General features: G+C 39.1%; 1 protein-coding gene across 13 annotated transcripts in view; it reads right to left on the bottom strand.

Moving 5' to 3' along the window:
- CCDC148 (coiled-coil domain containing 148) overlaps nt 1–20,936 on the bottom strand; it is a 227,982-nt gene that overhangs the window by 105,581 nt on the left and 101,465 nt on the right. For all 13 annotated transcript variants that reach the window (XM_046657860.1, XM_046657854.1, XM_046657865.1 and 10 more), the window contains 2 exons: nt 11,380–11,518; nt 9,764–9,970 (listed from right to left, as the gene is read on the bottom strand). In XM_046657860.1, coding sequence (XP_046513816.1) covers nt 9,764–9,970; nt 11,380–11,518 — 346 coding nt within the window. The remainder of the gene's footprint in view (nt 1–9,763; nt 9,971–11,379; nt 11,519–20,936) is intronic.

The following is a 20,936-nucleotide window of genomic DNA, read 5'->3' on the forward strand; positions in this document are numbered from 1 at the left end:
AGAACAGTGCAGCCACTCGCTCCACAAAGGGCTGTGTTTGTCCTTACAGATAATAGGCCATAAAGGCTTTTTGTGAGAATGCCTGAAGCAGAGGTGAATCTTAGGGAGGCAGGTACCCCCTAAACACTTGCTAGTAATTCACAGCCATAGAGTCTGCTAGTCGTCCCTCTTATTTACTCTCCCCTTCTTTCATAGTGATGACCTCTTAATTTTGGCTGGACATCAACTACCTAAAATAGACTACATTGTTCAGCTTGCAGCTAGGTATGGCAGGTATGAATAAATGCTGGTTCATGGGAGGCTAAGAGGGACCAGAGTGTGCAATTTCTGGAAAATAAACTTGAAGGGCAGTGGTGTGGGCTTCTCTTTCGCTTCTTCCTCCTGACTGGGGAAGTCCTCCTTCCCCGTTTCCTATAGTTTTGTCCTTGCAAGAGGATCACATAAAGTCATATAGTATGTAGCCTTTTGTGTCTGGCATTATTCACTTAGCATAATACCTTTGAGATTTGCCCATGCTATTGCACACATCAGTAGTTCTTTGTTTTTCATTGCTAAGTAATATTCCACGGTATGGACGTATCACAGTTTGTCTATCCCTTCCCCAGTTGAGGGCATTTGGGATGCTTCCAGTTTTAGCAATTATAAATAAAACTGCTATGTGTGTTCAGCTACACGTTTCTGTGTGAACGTAGGTTTTTGTTTTAAATGGGTAAACATCTAGGAGTAGGATTGCTGGGTCATATCGTAAGTGTATGTTTAATAGTACAAAGAACTACAAAAATGCTTTACAAAGAAACTGTATTATTTTGCACTCTAACCAACAGTGCATGAGAATTCAAGTTGCTCCACATCGTCGTCAATATTTCTGATGGTCAGATTTTTTATTTTAGCCTTTCTAATAGGTATACACTGATGTCCCATGGTGGTGTTAATTTGCATTTCTCTAATAACTAATGATATAGAGCATCTTGTCATGTCTTATTTGCCGTATATCTTTTTTGTGAAGTGACTGTTCAAATGTTTTGCCCCTTTTTCATTGGGTTTTGTTCACTTATTATTCAGTTTTGAGAATTCTCTATAAATTCTGATACAACTCCATCATCAGATATGTGATATACAAATATTTTCTCCTAGTTGGACGCCTATCTTTTCATTGTCTTTACAGTGTCTTTCAAAGAACAGAAGTTCTTAAGTTTGAGAAAGTCCAATGTATCGATTTTTTTTCTCTCAGGGATAGTACATCTGATGCTGTGTTTAAGAAATCTTTGCCCAACCCAAGGTCATGAAGATTTTTTCCTATGTTGTCTTCCCCTATGTTTTGTAGTTTTCAGTTTTACTTTTAGGTCAATGATCCATTTTGAGTTAGTTTTTGTACAGGGCATGAGGTATGACTTGAGGTTCATTGCTTTTTGCACCTGGATATTCAATGGTTCCCACACCGTTTGTTCATAAGACTACTCTTTCTCCATTAAATTGACTTTGTATCTTTGTTGAAAGTCAACTGACCATAGATGTGTGGGTCTATTTCTGGATTCTCCGTTCTGTTCCATGAGACACACTTACAAATTTTTTAAAGCCAATCCTGATGGCCTAGCAGTTAAAGTTTGGTGCGCTCCCCTCTGGCAGCCCAGGTTCGGTTCCCAGGTGCAGAACCACACCACACCACACTCGTCTGTCAGTAGCCATGTTGTGGTGCCAGCTTATACGGAAGAACCAGAAGAACTGACAACGATACACAGCTATGGACTGCCACTTTTAGGTGGGTGGGGTTGGGGGGAGAAGAGAAAAAAAAAGGAGGAAGATTGGCAACAGATGTTAGCTTAGGGCAAATCTTCTCCAGAAAAAAAAAAATGGTACATGTATTTATTTTGTAGATGTATTTATTTTTAACAGAGATTTTTTAAAAAACACTAGCTTCCCAACTCCAAGTTGTGGCTTCCTCTCTTAAATTACCCAGTTCTTGAGATTATGGTTGCCTGAAGTTATATCGCATAAAGTCATTGTGAAATACAAACATTTATATGCCACACCAAGTATCCTCATTTGCAAAACATCTTGTGAGATGTTGTTTTGACTTGCCACTAAAATATAAGGTTCTCATTACAAAAAACATTAAAAAGTACAGCTTCTTTTAGACTTCATAAAATAGACCCCAGTGCAGACAACTATGCTTTTTAAAACGAAGACATTTTTAAGAGTAAGGCTACTTTGAATATTTTACTTGGAACTAATACATAGATTCATCAAGTCCCCAAGCCCTGTGGAATTTCAATTAGCTACCTGCCAAGAGCCACAGATAGCATAATATAGCTATGTAGGGGAAATACCATCTGTCTCTGTGACCAAAAATCACTCTGGCATCGACGCCTATGGTTCCTCAGAGCTCTCTTGATTCTGCCAGTATTATATCCATGGTTAACCACAGACAACTTCTCTGTGAATGTCTCCAACTGCAGAGACTATAGGGAAGCCAGTAACACAAGGGATTCATTGATAACATTGATTATGCCGATGGTGGATGGCACAGCTGACCATACCAAGACATTGACGAACGAATGCCCTTAATTGGCAGAAACTACTGAATCTTTGCCAGTTCCTTTGGCAAACTGGACATCCAAGTTTCTCCAATTATGTTTTTCTTTTTTCTTTTCCAATCAAGGAGCATATAATGCGAGGATCGTTAATGCCTAAGAAGAAACCTGCTATATTTCCCATTACCAAGGGAAAACCCCCTGAGACAATGCCAAAAACATAAACGGAAATAAATGACAACTATAGACATCAATAGATGGTTATTATGTGGTAAAAAGCTCCTTTCCCCTGCATCTATTCACTCAGGCCACGTGAGTGATGGGTAAGCTTTTTGAGGTCACCTCTCCCTTTAAGGTGATCCTATACATGGTCCCGTATGCCTATCAGATCAATTCCAGCTTGAACCAAGAGAGAGAGGAGTCATCACTGGTACTGACTCCTGAAGTACTTCATCTTAACCTGCAGTCAGCAAGAAGGCCAGTTAGAATAGCATAGCAGGACCTAGGCATGAACTGTGTGAGAGTTCTTAGTTCTACACAACAGGATCCACCCTAGTTAGTTTAAGGAGGAAAGTATTAATTATAGGATTTTAGAAAGCTCACAAAGTGTGAGGTGGAGTGTGTCAAGAAAGGAGGCTGGAAAGGGAGCTGGGGTCCAAGTTGTTGAGGACCTGGGAAGCTGCGCCAGGAAGATTGGCCATTATTGGAAGCAAAGGGGTGCCACTGAGGAGCTGTCATCAAGGGATGGCATAATCTGAATTGTATTTTAGACAGCGCATTCTGACTGTAGCGTAGGGAGAAATTTTCAGAAGGCAGGATGTGAAGCATAGCCATTAGAGGGCTGCTGCAATAGTTCAGGAACAACAGCCAGGACCCAGAGATCAAAAGTAGACAGTTAAGAAATAAAAGTTTGCAAAGTTGGTAAGTGGTTACAAGGGTGAAGGAGAAGAGGAAGCCAAGTTTCAAGAAAAAAGTGCAAATTTACCAAAAACAGAAAACAAAGATTTCTATTTTGGACACTGACTTTAAGGCATCTGTAGACTTCCAGGTTGATATAATCAGTATGTAGCTGGATATCTGAGGTTTAAGAGAAAGCTGTTAAGGGATGGGAAAAAAAGATTTGACAGTAATTAGTATATAAAGTAGGTAAAATCATAAGGGGGATTGGGAGCCAATGAAATAGAGAGAGAAGAGCAAAGGGCAAGGATAGAAACCTGGAGGACACTAGGGTTTTAGGAGTGAACAGACAATGGGAAATATACAGGCACACTAAGAATGACCTTAAGATATGGCAAAGTGAGTAATTTTTTAGAAGCTGAAGGAATGCAGAACGTCAAAGAGTAAGTGGTCAACAGTGAGAAATGAAGCAAAAAGGTCCACTAGGATCAGGATGCCAGAGTATTGACTGGATTAGGTAACACGAAACATGGAGAAGCCATCATATCCTGCATGGGGAGGAAGACGGGACTAGCAGGAGACCAAAAGACAGTGGATGGGGGAGGCAGGAATGAGGGGTCGATTTCAGGCCTCCATGACTTCATTTTATTGATAAAGCAGGAGGTGGGCTGTCTCCTGGGAGTTTGGGGGGCAGAGTATATGGTGCTAGCTAAAGGTCTTGAAAGGAGTGGTGCCCCTTTGAAACAGTCATAAGAGGAATGGGCAGAATTGGTGAACTAATGACAGGACTAAGGTTTTTCATGAGCATTGAGAGTCCGGATGAAGCTGACCTTTCCTTAGCAGCACTTGGCCACCCAGCATGGATGCTGAGAAAGTCAACTGTGAGGCAGATCTGGAAATGAGGTCCCCCCAGCCATGCCATAGACAAACAAGGATGCTAATGAATCGAGTGCACAGCTAACAGAGCAGTCTAGGCTGGATGCTGGAGAGGGGCTGGTAGTCTGGGAAAATTTAGGGAATAAGAGCAGGTTTCGTGGGAGCAGGAGAATGGGAGCTCTACTGCCCCCCTTTCTTCTCACCTCTCTGGTGAAAAGCCTAAAAGCCTCTACTTGCCACAGCAACCGTTACTGATAGAAAACCAAAATAAAACAGAGAGAACTCATTATTTAAAAATGCCTTTAACACTTTTCTTAGAAGACACGAATCATCTAAATCATCCCCCCAAAGCCCTTTTAAATTCCAAGAGTGAGAACAAAATTATGGTTAAATGTTTAATTAATGTTTGTGATAGATCGCATGTTAGTTTTAGAAAGGTCAAATTTATGATACAATGAAGTCATATTTTTCACATTTTGCGGGTCTACTTTATAGCACATTGGGGCCCACAGCACAATAAATATCTTCTATTACGATGTAAGATGCTTGTATGCAAAGCTGTGTGGGGCCAAGATAATATTGAATTTCAAGTCAAATGAGCTAGTGTGAACCTTAGGCAAGTCACTTTGTCTTTCAAGACTTCAGCTTTCAGACTTCTAAAGTGAAAGATAGGGACAAATCTCCAAGTTTCCTTCCAGGTTAAGAAAATCATGAGCCTAATTTAATATTTTAAATTACTATAGAATTGATAGAGTTACTCCTTTTATTCTCTGATATATTTGTGGTCCCAGCTATAATTTATTGAACCTCAGTTTTTGATTGAGAACACAAACTCCAGTGATAACACTGTCTCTATAGGAAATAGAATCCATTTTACTACAATTTATTTTGTGTTCCCATTTCTCCATTCTCTGCCCAAAAGTTCAAGATATTTGTTCACCATCTTGTGACCATGGGTCTCTGAGGAGCCTCCGTATGACATTGCCTCCAGGAACCAAGCCCCTGATTTCAGTGGGTGGGTGCTCTGCAGCAACTTAACTTAGATTTGTGATTGAGGGTAACATCAGAAAATGCCTATAAAGCGTCTATTAGAACACCTGAGATGTCGGGGACACTAGTAGAATACATCTGATACATTAGACAGCATCGTGTGTGGGAAATAATCAAAATGCAGCTTTATTTTTGTCCCCCATACAGAGGTTTCTCCTGTCACTAGACGAAAACTAAGTAGAACCCATGCTCACACTTGGGTTACAAAGGATCCCACGAAATGCAGTCTTGATTCAGAATTAAATTGTCCAGTTCCAAGAGATGAATCAACTCTTCCTTCTTTATTCAGAAGATGACTTCTTTCATTTCCTAGAAGCTCAGACCATCAGAGTCCATGGGTCAGAGGAAAAAGGAGAGGAGAGGTAAAGAAGAGGACAGTAGAGTTCTCATTAGGACGGTTACTGATGCTGTCCTAAATAAACCTTGTAGGTGGCTAACATTGACTTTAGCCCTCCTACCAGTTTTGTTCCCTTGATTGCTAGCTAGAGAGTTCCTGGAAAAATTCCCCTGATGTAGGTCATACACATTTTCCTTTGACTAGCTACTTCTCTTCGACTTATCAGGTTGCCATTTTTATTTTTCCACAGCACTGTGTCGGGGGTCTCCTCACTGCTGGTAGGAGCCCTGTTGGGCAGAAAAATCTTGGACAGGATGCCTTTGAAAATGATCCCATGCCACTAGCCAATGATTTCATAAATAGGGCACAAAAAGATTGATAAATAGCATTTCATCAGGACCTTCCAGCTTCCTTTTAGGATGTAGAAAGCTGGAAAGAATGTTGCTCTCAGGTTAACCACAAGAAAAAGCTGAATAGCGTACAACATCAGAAATTTTCTTGAACTCATCAGAGAGCGTCGGTCACAGGAGAATAAACTAGCCTGAGATTTAAAGCAAGACAGATGGCTCCAGGAAGAGAGGCAATGTGAGAACTGGCTTAACTGAGGCAGAGCTCCTGGGAAAGACAAGGTCATCAAAGAAGTGGGTAAGAAGATAGCAGCTAACACTCTGTAATGACTCCATAGTTACATTTCAACAATTTGCTGCTATGGCAAGGCATGAGGGTATAGAACCCATGGAAGCTACAGACACAAGGGAAATTTACACCCTCTCACAGGCTTTCCCCCACAAACCTCACAGAAGGCTCATAAGAAAGATCAGAGTCAGGGTAGGCAAGCAGAGGAAGCCTCCCATGGTAGTGCAGGTCCATGAGAGAGAAATAAAACCCCTATAGAATTTAAGCCACTAGGGGTAGGGAGGGATGAAGAGCAGCAAACCCACCAAGCACAAGTGTAGACCCATTACAGATAGAGAAAGGGAACAATGAAACTCCTCTCCTGGGGAAGGGGTAGGAAGCTCCCTCCCACACAAGAGGCCCTGAGATATGAGACAGTTATGGGGAGAAGAGGAAGGTCACTGAGTAGGTTTTAGCCCCCAAGACCCAGGCACATAGGTCCTGCCAAAGACTGAGACTGAGCCAGGAAAGCAGAATGCCTCTTCTCCTACCAGGCTAGTACGTGTTCAGTAAGAATCTACTGCGAGGGAAGGGACAAGAGTGGTGAGTCTCTCTGAGACACAGGCTCACAGGGAAAGCCTAAAGCCTACCCCACCGTAGCAAAGTAACACTAGTTGCCCCAAACTGGAAACAACTGGTGAAAGGATAAACTGTGATAAATCCATTTTGTGGAATACTACTCAGCAATGAAAAAGGAACAGTCTGTTGATACATACAACAACTTGGCAGCATCTCAATACATTACACTAAGTGAAAAAAGCCAGACTTAAAAGACCACATACTGTATGGTTACACTTACATGACATTCTAGAATAAGTGAAACTATGGATACAGAGACCAGTGGTTGCCAAAGGCTGGAGGTGGGTGAGGGGTTGACTACAAAGAGGTATGAAGGATTTTTGAGGGGTGATAGAACAGTTCTATATCTTGATTGTGGTAGTAGTTACATGTCATGTATTTGTCAAAAATCACAAAACTATACACTAAAAATATGCAGTGATTTTACTGTAAATAACTCAAAGATATTAAACTAAAAACAGTACTTCATTAAAATCAAGTTTTTTTTAATCAAAAGACACCATTAAAAGAGTGAAAAGACAAGTCACAGATTGGGAGAAAATAAAAAGAAATAGAACTTGCATACAGAATATATGAAAACATACAAATGAATAAGAAAAAAACAGACAACCCAATAAAAAAATGGGCAAAAAACTTGGGTGGACATTTTACAAAACAGGATATCCAAATGGCCAATGTGCATATGAAAAGTTGCTCAACATCTTTATTCTCAGTGCAAATGAAAACCATAATGAGGCAATACTACACATCCACCAGATTTGCTAAAATTAAAGATTGGCAATAATAATGTTGGTGAGAATGTGGAGCAATTGAAACTGGTTGAAAATTTGTATAACCACTTTGGAAAACTATTTGGCAGTGTTCACTAAAGGTAAATGCACCTGAGCCTCATAATCCAGCAATTCCGCTCCTAAGTATCTATCCAATAGAAATGAACCTATCTGTCCATCCTAAGACATGCTCAAGAACGTTCGTAGCACCATTATCATAGTAGCAAAAACCTGAAAACAATTCGAGTTTCCCTTGACAGGAGAACATATAACTAAACCGTGGTATATGTATACAATGAAATACTACCCAGCAATAAAGAACAAACGATCACAACACGCAACAAAGATAAAACTTACAGACATAATGAGCAAGAGAAGTACAAAAGAGTCTATACCGTATGATTTAATTTACATGGAGTCCATGAATAAGCCAAACTAATTTATGGTCATGAATTCAGAATAGTGGTAATGGGTAAGGGTGTTATTCATTGAGAAGAAACATGAAGGAGCCTTCTGAGTGGCAGGAAATGTTCTACGTCTTGATCTGCGCAGTATTTCCATGGAGGATATGTATATACCAAACTTCATGCAATAGTGCACCTGAGTCCTGTGCACTTTACTGCATGTATGCTTACGTCAATGCAATACAATAAAGAGAAAATGTCACTTACAGCATAGCTTGAGGGCTAATGATAATGTGTGCAAAATGAATATAAACAGATTAAGAGTATACAAGGACTTGTCATGGCCCCTGACCCCAGTGTATTTCTATCAGCCTGCAGATGGAAAAGAAACATGCATTAGTTCTACAGTCTGTGGTAGATTCCTTTTAGGTCCCAAGTTTATGCAGTGTCAAAAGAAACATCTTTTTATTTAAAAATAAAAATGTAGAGCCAGCCCCAGTGGCCCAGTGGTTAAGTTTGGTGCATTCCACTTCAGTGGCCCAGGTTCAGTTCCTGGGTGTGGACCTATACCACTTGTCTGTCAGTGGCCATGCTGTGGCAGTGGCTCACATACAAAAAGAGGAAGATTGGCAACAGATGTTAGCTCAGGGCGAATCGTCCTCAGCAAAAAACAAAAACAAAAACAAAAACAAAAACCAGCAGAGCAGGCATTTTTCCTCTAACATTTTAAAACAGAGACATTCATTTTTATATGCTATTAATTGCTACAGTGTAATGTTTACCAGTTTACTTTTTCTATCAAGAGAATAAAATTTCTCATTGCACCATCATCCTGCTACCATGTCGTTTACCAATAAGTCAAATTTGTGCCCTTTACTATATGCATGCTGTACCACAACACAATTTATTTTTAATGGCCCTGCCCATACTCCTAAGGAGGCCATATCCATCTGGGGCCTCCAGGACTCAAGCGCCCATGACCAGTCCAGGGAATGCAACTACTCCCAACACAGCAGCCATGCTTGTTTTCAATTTTGCCACTGAGGCAGCTCCTCTGTATTTCCCTGTGAGTGTCAGACAGCAGGCCTCAAGCCTCCAGCCACCCACTAAACTCTCTAAGCCATCCTGGAGGCCCCTCACTGGGCCTGAGAAGGAGGGAAATCGCACCTACTCCCCCTTGCACTGTGTTGAGGGCTCACACACATCCATCAAACTCTCCCCAACACATCTCTTCACAAATCTTCTCTTCTCTTCATAACTTGACCTTTTTTACATCTTTAATACAAACGAGAGGTCCAAGAGTCCTTGAACCAGCATCACACATTTGCCTTACAATTACACTCTGCATTTTCACCCAGCACCTCACTCTGGTGCAGCATTTATTACACAGCTATTGGATATTTCTCAACAAAAACTTCAATATTAACCTCTTCTTATAGTAACTTCAGGTTGAACCATATGTTGATTATCGACTATTTTTGACCTAAAAGAATTTCAGTTTCGTATGGTTCGAACTAACAATTTTATTCAAGATAGGCCTTTTAGAGAAACTGAACTTCAGGTTGGGTTTGAAGAAAAGGGAAAAGTGGATTCTTAAAAGAATACCCAGGCAAATACTGAAACACTATCTGCAAAGTATCTCACCTTGGCTTTCAGATCAGCGCACAGTTCCTGTTGCTTTTTCCTGTCCTTAGCCAACGTGCTCTCCATTTCATGAGCCGCACAGGCCTCGGCAAGTGTCAGCACAGCCTTCTGTATAAAGTCTCTCCTATTCTTACTCCAATTTGCTATCAGGATCCTTCGCTGTTCCCTAGCAAAGCGATATTGGTCACAGTATTTCTCATGTTCAACCTGAAAAGATAACAGATAGTAAACGCTTACCATGAAAGTGAGCCTATGCATTATGTCATTGTTACAAAATGAATAAAATGAATTATAACCAATGATTTTGAAAAATTTGGGACAAATATCTCAATGATAAATGCAGCAACCAGGACCGGGTGCTAGCCCCAGAGTTCAGAGCCCGTGGCTAACTAGTAACTGACGAGCAGTCCTTTAACACGTGTAAGTCCTTGGTTTCCTCATATAGAATGGAGTCAGACCAAGCAACCCGAAAACAACTTCCACTTCTACATGGCAGTGAGTCTGTAAGCAGAAAGCATTATTTCCCCTATATATAATTTCAAAAATACTCCATCTTTAAATCAGTTCTGGTATTTAACCGGTGCTTCAGTTAGATGCATGCTAATATACATAAAAAATTGCTACAATAATCCTGAAAACTCGGTATTTCCCTCGAGTACTGAAGCATTCTAATGTTAGGATGTCTAAATTTGAAGTAATCATAACAATGACATTAGCCCTGCCCGTCCCACACTCCTGAGGGACATGACACTCTCACATTGATGCCAGCAGTGAATCCCAACCAAGGGGAATCTCAGAATCTTGAGGGGAAGAACAGGAATGGAGATAGACTGAGCAGTTTGAAAAATCTCTGCAGGTAATTCTGAAATGTTCCTTATATAAAGATGTGTGTCTCCTGAAGTTGAGAGTCACTGACCTAAATAATTCTTTATTTGGCCAGTATAGACTACATCTCTGAATTTGATACATTATTTAGCCAGTGAGTTGTATATAAAAGAAGCTACCAATCTTCTTTGAAAATGACAGCTGGTCGCAGAAGCAAATAGAATTAACAGGGAATAAAAACAATTTCCAGGGCCCTTCTCAGGGACGTGGCAGTCATGACTCTGACTTCTGTATTTGAGGCATTTGTGTTTCAGGCCCATTTAGGGGGATCAAGTGGAATGGCTGAGGTGGGGATGGGATATGTATGCACCAGCCCCCAGGGGGAGTGTTGGCTTCCCCATGACTAGAAGGACTGAAGTGTGGCAGGCTCTGTGGATGGAGGAACAGGCACCCCACTTTTAGGCAAGATTCAGAGATGGTAGAACTCCTGAGGGTGGGCAAGTAAATGTGGAGACAGCTGGGGGCCAAACACTAGCAGAGCAACCCCAGGAACCAGAGTGAAGATGTCTGGGGCAAGTAAGCGCAGAAGAGTGAATGTTGCCAGAGAGGTCCCCCACCTTCTTATGGACCATACAGACTGAAAAATGACGGACTTTCAACCTATAACCTTATTATTTTCTAGAGTGTAGGAAAAAGTAATTTTTAGAGCACCATTTAAAAAATATATATTTGCTTAATAATTATTGATCACTAAAACTATTTAATTTGCTAGTATACGGTCCAGCACTCACCAAATAATGCCTAGATTTATGAGGAAAATATCTTTGTAACATGTCCAGATACAGAGTTCTTCTGCCACAGAGATCTCCAGGATACTGATCCAAAACAGCCTGGTAAATCCAGTGGTCTTCATCATTTAATTGGAACTTTCTGGAAGCCACAAAAATATCACAACATATTGTTAAGCAATCATGGAGTTAGAGGGACCTCAAACTTTTCAAGTCATTAGCAAACGATAATAATTATATAAAATAAAGTCTTTTTTAAAAGAAAATGTTAGCCAAATTAAATGTTTGCTATAGATAAGTTTCTAAATTCTAATGTAATGGGTTCTTTAAGTCCTTTATTTTGTCTGCCAAGAATTCCAGGCACAATTTGAAGAAGTTTGACAACAAGACATAATATTTCTAAAATATTTATTCTATCTTGACTATAACAATATTTTTAAAATTATGACCAATGAATGAAATAAACAAATATTGGGTAATAAATTATCAAGCATAGAGATTAAAAAGGAATCTTGCTTACTCAAGCAAGTTCCTATTTCTGGACTGGAGGAAAATACAAATGTAGACTATTAAATGAAAAATTATAAAAAGAAAATAAAGTCTGAGGGAGGCAATTATTTAAGGATTGACTTTAAAAGCAAGTCTAAAATTATCTTTTACTTTACCCTCTCAACTTTTTGCTTTGTGCAGATAAGACTAGATACTGGTAGTGAAAAGATAACCAAAGGCATTCAATTTCAGATCACTAAAGAAATATTTGTAAGTAGGATCCTTTCAAGTCACCTTCCCGATGCCCACCGTGTCCAGCGTGCTCCAAAATGCCTTTTTCTTTTCAGAACTTTCCTAGGCTCTGGCCTGATTTGTGTTCTATATAAAGAATTAGCAAATCCCTATGTAGAGTGAAAAGATTGCAATATCAACTTGAGCTCTAAACTGAATTAATGTTTCTCTATTATTCTGACTTTATTTGCATATTATTATTCCTACTAAACAAATTGGAATAATCAAATACAGATGCAATCAGAGGGACTATTATTAGCAACAAATATCTCTTTGATCCAAGATAGAGACTTGCTATTGTTTATTTCTACTATATCAGTGGTCTTCTACTTTAAAGTTGATTGTGCAATTCAAAGAATTTTTCATAATACGTCTTCTATGCCCTCGAAAAATATTTAACAATTTAAAACAGAATAAAAACCCCTTTAAATTGGTGATACTACTGGGAATTCTGCTGTCCTTATACAAGGTTACCTAGTTTCTGTAAAGTATTTCATTATTCTGGTAAGTAACAAGAAAAAAAATTCTTTTTCAAAGAAAATAATCTTCTCTAACAGCTCTATAATGGGAAGAGAAAGCGGGTTGGAGGTGTTCTAGTAGGAAGAAGCATACACTACAGTTCTTCAGGGTGACATCATCTATTGCAGAGAAAGAGTCTGAGATGAGTTCATTCGTTGAACACATTGAACGTTTTGGTGCTGTCTGAATCAGTTGTGCATGTAGAGGCAGTCAAAGGCTTCTGAAAGTGAAGCATTTCAAATGTGGGTATTAAGCCTGGAGAAAGGCCTATCTGAGAGTACCTGGCACTTAACACACCCTCGAGTCTTCATGGAGAATGTCTCAGGTCCTCTCTCAGGGAACTCATTTTTATTCATGATACCATAAACGCATTTTAACAGAAGAGGTAGCCACATAAAGTCTCTATTACTACACTGCTAGGAACAAAAAAGAAAGACCTCAAGTCCATATCCTCATTAACACTTTTAACCTGTTTCAGTAATCAAAGGGACTTGAACATGGTTTGAATTTCCACCTTTATTTGGCTACAAATGTGGGTGTGTGGGAGGGTGTATGCTGGGGAGGGGGAAGTGACAGAATCTGAGTTCAACAAGTTTTCTGTTCTTTTAAATTGTCTTCCATCTATATAATTGGATGTTGTTGGTGTCATGCTCTGATCACCTTTATCAGCTAGAGCTCCCATCATCAAGATGCTGATAATGCACAGATGGCCCTCCCTTCGCTGGAGAATTCCCCTAGGTTATATGGGAACTGCCTCACCCAGGAGGGTACTCTCCCACCCCCTTTTGAGGGCCAACCACAACCAATGACTGGCTGACATGGGAGTAAAGAAAGTCAGTCCTCTTGCCAAAAGATGAGACCAAATTTTCATTGTGGGAGCAAACTGTGGCCCATTTCCACTGAGATTTCCTTCCTTAGAGTTTTCCCCTCCTCTCTCCCTCCCATTCTTCTTCTGAGAGCGTCACTCGACAAATCACTTGTTCTCACAATCCCTGTCTCAGATTTGCTTCTGCAAAGCCCAACCTAAAATAATCTACGAGCAATCTTACCCGTAATTTTCAAAAATAGTTTAAATCCTTTGGTAAATGGAGAAGTACTTCTAAGCTAACTGCTTTGAAGATCCCTCATATTGAATGGTGGTGCAGGACTGTGGCTGTCCTCAAAAGCAAGCGCAAACAGCAAACATTTACCAAAAAAATGCTTTTCAAATAAAAGCACACATTAAGCAGCCTACATTGCTACAAATAAATAAGGCAGCAGGAGAATTTGTGGCACTCAATGCATTTTATACATTGCATGAATGTATTGATTAGGTGCCATTTTAGCGACAACATTAAAACCACTTAAACATACAAAATGATAATATAACATTAAAACCAGATATTTCAAACCAAGTATGCCATGAACAATGATCACATCCATTTTATCCTTCTTGTTGATTTTAGAAACCTCACATCTCAACAGCTTTTTCCAATTATAATTATGCAAATTGTCAGTCCATTTTTCCAGTATATGTAGAATAAAAACAAAAACGTGCTTAAAAGAAATGATATATAAATACTCACAGTATTATTATTTTTTGAGTATTTATAGCAGTTTCAGAGCTGCGGGCATAAATCTTGAGGCAAATATTCACATCAGCAATCCTAATGGCACAATCATACATCTCCATTAGGATGCTGTTTGTGAGGGAGAAAACTCCCACCATCATATACACATATATACTGAGTCTTCTGGGTAGTAAAAACCTAAGAGGAATATTCAAATATAACAGCCTCTTCACAATAACAAAGTAGCCATTTCCTACTTAGCCTCTAAAATCAAATCAAATTTAATATATCTGCATTTCTAAATTCAAATTGGAACGTTTATCTTTCCTAATCAAACCTTGATCTTTTCATTGTACAGAAAAATCTACATAAAACAGCTTTTACCTTCCAAAGTTCTTGTTTAACTGCTTTGCCGGTGATTATGACAACAGAAGTAGCTAAATTACTCAGATATTGCAAAATATTCTGATCACATCTACTTTCTGAATTTAAGAAGTGACTACAATTTTAAAGAAAAATTTTTTAAAACTTAAAAATTATCCTTAACTTTTGCAATTTTTAAAATATCTTTAGACAAAACATCTTTGGCTGGTCTCTGCGACTTCTATTCTTTTTGTCCACCCAAATTTTCTAATTTAAAATGCTTTGTAATTTTCACGTTTATAACAGCACACCAAGGTTTTACAGGTGCGGGTTTATTGGACACTTCTAACACTTCAGGAAATTTCAGCCGACAGAAGTGTGAGATATTTACCACTCAATCCCCAGCCACCATCCCCTACCCCCAAATATTGAAGTCCATGGATACTATTTCATCACGATTTTCCAGGAAGTGAGAGAAAACAAGTAATTCAGAAAAGGAGGATGACAGGACTGTGAGAATTCAAACTGACCTATTATCTCCCTAATTCTACCTGTTTGAATTCTACCTGTATGAATCATTTCAAAACTCCTAAACTGACTCACAATTAACTTAACGACCACTTTTCTTCATAGTCATGTTTAAACCACTTCCCAAGGGTTCTGGTTCCATGACATCAAAATACATTAGGGGGGTGAGGAGGACAGGCAACAGTGGCAAACAAGATACCGAAGGGTAACGGGTACTTTAACCGCAGAAGCAAGTCTATGAAACTTAACATTGTGTTTATAAACTGACTGAAAGTTGTTCTATATTTTCTCAGAGTGAAGGGTGCTTTCCAGCAAAATGGTAATTAGTGCCTGTTTAATCTAGCTGATGCAGCTATCAGTATCTAACAAGTGCCTCCAAGATTGGTGAGCGTGAATCTGGCCTAAAGGAAAACTCTTATCTCTTCAAGTGCAAAGTGTCAGGGACACCTAGGTCTCCTCCAATAGAGATAGAGAATTCCCCTAGGTTATATGGGAACTGCCTCACCCAGGAGGGTACTCTCCCACCCACTTTTGAGGGCCAACCACAATAGGAAGCAGGATTGCAGGGAGCCACGGGTGGGTTAATGTGAATAAAAGATAGCTCTGACACAATCCCATTGTTTGGCTACATTGGGTCTGACCCTCTGTAAAATACAACTTGACTTCAAGTTTCAATGTTGTCTTTCCAAATCAGACCCGTCCAAACACCCAATTTAATCAGTCTGGTTCCTGAAACTCTCTTCCTACCCACCACTACCCCATCCCAGGCCCATTGTCCAAATATAAATCTAGCTTTGCTTTTCAGTTGGTTTACAGGGGGATCCCTGGCCCCAGACCCGTTTCTGACTGGCAGAATCTCTCCCTGGATTTTGTTTGGGTATGTACACTGTCTTCGCAGGAGATCCATTCCCACTTAGCAGTTCTCCCCTCCAGGGGCCCTGGGCTCTGCCCAGTCTGGCTACTCAGGTGTGACTCGACAGCCAGAGTAAAGTGGGCTCTCAAGAGCATGGCTGAAATCCACTGGATTGAAGAATCGACAACAAAAGTGATCCATAGGGTAAAGCCAAAACTTGCATCGGCATCAAAGCCACATCCTTCTGACGGGTGACAGGAAAGTGAAAACATGGCAGGACTCTAAAAGGGATGGCTCCAGAATTTCTTATAAGAGAGTTTAGGGATGGAAATCTGGTCATAAGAAGAGGCTGAGTGATTCATTTGGAGGCTGCATTTTCACAGCAACCATTGTTTTTACTTAGATTTGGTTTTTAGAGTAGTTTGCATAGAAAGCTAAATTTTTTACTTAGAATGTGTGTTTTTTGGAGGTGGAGTAACTGGATGATGGGCAAGACTCCTAAACTACCCCTTGTCCCCTACATCCACCCATCACTAGTTTTAAGAGACAATATAAGTCCTACTGGAAGTTTTGATATACTATCATCAAGAGAAAATAGGCTGTTAAAAGTAAAACGTAATGGCTCAACCACCCCATAAGCTGGGTTTTAATAACTGTATTTATCATAAGTGAAAGGAAAAAGTAATTGTAGCAGACATTGCCCCTACTCCTGTTCCTGTCCACCAGAATCTTGATTTTATTCAAGATCTACCTTCCTGCCTTGGCCCCCCACTTCAGGGAAGGTGAGTCCTATCCCCAGGCCTGGGAGAGGATCTTGATTGACCTTAAGCAAGTCACAAGCTTCCCGTTCACGAGCTGCCGGTTCCTCTGCCAGTGTTTGCTATAATCACGGACAAAAGACCCCATTCTGGCCAATGAAATGTGAGAAGTCTTCTGCGGAAAGGTTTCCTAGCTGGTAAAATGAGTCACAAGGAAGAAAAGTTCCCTTTCTGCTTCTGGGTGTTGTGGTGTGGCACTGCTGTAGTTGGTGACAGAAAATCATCCAGCCTGCTAGAAGGCAGGGCAAGAGAATGCAGAAAACCAGACCTCACTTTGTGTGAAATAAAATAAGAAATCATCTTATTATTCAAGTTACTTTGACTGGGTTGGGTAGTCTCTTTTGTTGTTAGTGGATTCCAACTCCTAGCAACCCCATATACAGCAGAGTTGAACTCGGCTCCTTCCTTTTGCTCCATCCTCTCACCTTCCGGCGCCATATCAGACAATGCTCTGCTGCTGTTCATAGTGTTTTCATGGCCAATTTTTTCAGAAGTGGGTGGACAGGTCCTTCTTGCTAGTCTGTCTTAGTCTGGAAGCTCTGCTGAAACCTGTCCACCATGGGTTTGAAATACCGGTGGCACAGCTTTCAGCATCACGGCAACACGCAGCCACCACAGTATGACAACCAACAGATGGGTGGTGTGGTTCCCTGATGGAGAACCAGGGCCTTTGAAGACAGAACATGAATCTTAACCACTAGACCACCAGGGCAGGGTATTCTCTCACTCAAAGTCAAAGATATCCTATTTGATAGACAACTGAAGGGAAGAAAATGACTTTTTTTAATGTAGCATCCTAATATTGCTTTGGAAGGAAAGTGCTATGAAGCGATGGAGAGATTAAAGAGATGCAGACCCAAGATAGTCAGAGTCCAGCATCTATGTTAACACTCCCCAGTTAATTGGGAAAAGACAAGTTCTCAACATCAAGGGCCATTTTCAGGAAAAAAAGAACAAAACTAAACAAAATCAGCTCAAACTCAAATTAACAAAATCAGTAAAGACAAGACCATCTACAAATATATTATTTGCTCTAGTTTTTTTTTAATCCTTCTGTTGAGCCCAAATCTGCCTCCATGCTACCATTTTATTCTTCACTTTTGGTGAGCAAGAACATTTTTAAGTGCAATAAAGTTGAAGTGAATAAAGTTACTTTATATAGACATTATAACTCAACTTTCCAGGTTCAAAAGCAAGAATAATGAAACTGGCCTACTTCTTTGGGATGGTATGAGGAAAAATTTACTTAACCATCATAAGGGCTTCTGAAATTTTAATTGCCACATAAAAACACTATATCACTTCAAACCAGCTACCAGTAATCATTAAGAAATTAAGAATGGATCAGAAGAGTGATGGGTCTGTTTCTCAGTTTATTATTTTTTAGACAATAACAATGTTCAACTTTATATTCTTTTATAGGCACTAATATGGCAAATGGTGATTATAATTTCTTACATTACTGGTTCTCCATAGTCTCAGTTCTAATGATATGGTTTCTTCAAAGGATTATATTTACTCACAGTTGGACTTCAAGGTATAAGGAGTAGGAAAAACTTGTTATGAACAACTGATTTGATATATAAATAGGCATTATAATTCCTCTCATTTCAAAATTTGACAATCTTGTCCACAGAAATTTTAATCTTGTCTTTGCTTATAGCTATACATATTTTATTATTCTAATAACAAATTCTATCTGTATTATCCAGCTTAAAAAATAACATATGTCAATCGTCTTGGACACAAATCTGTCAAGCTGCTCCATTTCCATTTTCTCCAATCTGATTTACTCAAGATTAATTTGATTTCACACCCAGCAAAGAAGAGAAACCTCTCGTAAATGACTCTCACTCCTTCATCCTGTAAAACACAGATTTTTCAGTCTCCCGAAGTATTAAAAATGTAAGCTAAGCCTCAATTACAGTGTAGTTTCTAGCTGAAACAATTACATCAAGAAGGCAGGTGTGGACTGCAGAGATACTAACAATGAAGGCTTGGGCCAGAAAGTCACAGCCACTATTCTTAGATATACTTTTCAAAAATACATTTAAACAAACATCACAGACTGAGTTATTGATTAGGCAAAGCAAACTCTAAGAGTAGTTTTTGGGGTATTTTGCAGAAATTTGGCCCATATTTTTTCTTGATAAAATGCTTTCCACAATAGCCAAGAAAATTTAAAATATACTTTATTCCCACAGTAAACCCAAAGTAGGTTGCACTATAACCAAATGTGGCTTTTGGTTCAAGAGTCATAAAGCAATTAGCTAATTTCAATGATGTAGTTCTTTTAAGAGAAAGCTATTAAATATACATGACAAAAAATAAAATCAGAGTCTACAACTATTACCTCCCACCAATAAACATAAATTCCAAAGTCAGGTTGGATAATCCATGTCGGAATATGCCAAGAGAAAATGGGAGCTGCAGTGACCCAGGATGCTGCTCGAGTGGGTCGCATAACCAATGTAACTAAGTGAACACATTAGTGTTCAAATAATAGTGCTCCTGTTTCTGAACACTTCTCTCCTTATTAACCACTCTTGACGTACAATCACCTCAGACCAGAAATGTTGAACCTGAGAGGGGACATGCCCAGACACTGAAACTTCCCAAAAGTTCTGAGACTACGTTCTCAGAGAAAAATGCCACCTGGTAATTAAGGCTCCAATGTTTTAACTTGTTGTGACTTTAAAAAATAAGCAAAGGTCAGTTATTTATTATGCTCCTTTCCCTCCTTCTTTTTCTTATATTCAACAAGCAATAGTCACACAAGTGTTTATTCAAATACAGATATTTTTTAAATTACATGAGGCCATTTACTATTTCTTGAGCGCTGGCTTCTGATGCTGGCTTTTATCTATTTCATCTTTTAATCTTTTTGCCAATTCTGTGGGCAATTTCACGTAAAGACACTGATAGTGCTATGTTATGTAGATAAATAATGAAAAAGACAGAGAAAGAGAGTATGAACAAGACACTGGTGATATTCACACATGATAGCAATATCCAGTGCCTGATCAACAAGTCCACAAGATGAACCAAGTGACGGAAAGTCTGTTGGTGAAAGTATAGATTGTTTCTACTTTTATGGAAAGCAATACTCTCAAAAGCCTTAGAATTTTTCATGTCCTCTGTCTCAGCAATTCCATTTCTAGGAATTCATCTTAAGGAAATAATAATCGGATTCCCCAAATTCAGCAGTAAAGTCGTTTGTTCTAAGGTTTTTAAGCAAATATCTACATATGCAATAAACAATTGTCCAAAACCAGGAAATGGATTGAATTTGTGTGGTACACTCATATATTGTAATACCATGCATGTAATAAAAAACGTGTTGCAAAAGAATGTTTAATACAGTGACCTAAAGCATAGAAGGTTAGTAAACATTTACTGAAAAATTGAATACTGGATCAGAATCATAAACAGGAAAAATAATGGATATATGTATAATATTTTTTCTTTATTTTTCTGCTTTCTTTTTTCTCCCCAAATCCCCCCAGTATATAGTTGTATATTTTTTAGTTGTGGGTCCTTCTAGTTGTGGCATATGGGACACTGCCTCAGCGTGACCGGCCAAGCAGTACCATGTCCGCGCCCAGGATCCAAACCAGTGAAACCCTGGGCTGCTGAAGCGGAGCGCGCAAACTTAACCACTCGGCCACCGGGCCAGCCCCATATTTTTTCATTTTCATAAACAACATATATATATCTGAAATATACAAAATGTTGCCAGAGGATATCTCTGGGTATTGAGAACTTAAGATTAACTTTTAGTTTCTTCTCTTTGCTTGCCTCAATTTTTAAAAAAAATTATCTAATATAATTTATTTATGTATTAGGAGAAAAACATGAATACATAAGGAAAAGTTCATAGGTCACTATCTTGAAACATTAACAAGTAGAGTAAACTGAAATAACAGTTGAAAAAATGTGAAACTATGGGCCTTGGCAATGTACACACAGAGGGACAAAATTGTTAAAATCATTGTGGATTGTAAGTAGCATTCAGATTCAGATCCCATAAAATAATAAAATAGTAATTATCCATCAATAACACTATAAAATTTAATATACCTATTAAAAAAACAAAGTAGAAATTACTTATCACTCTGTAGCTTTTGCCACGTATGGGCTTCAGATCTG

The sequence above is a fragment of the Equus quagga genome, chromosome 4, assembly GCF_021613505.1.
Source record: "Equus quagga isolate Etosha38 chromosome 4, UCLA_HA_Equagga_1.0, whole genome shotgun sequence".
In the NCBI taxonomy this organism is placed as follows: Eukaryota; Metazoa; Chordata; class Mammalia; order Perissodactyla; family Equidae; genus Equus; species Equus quagga.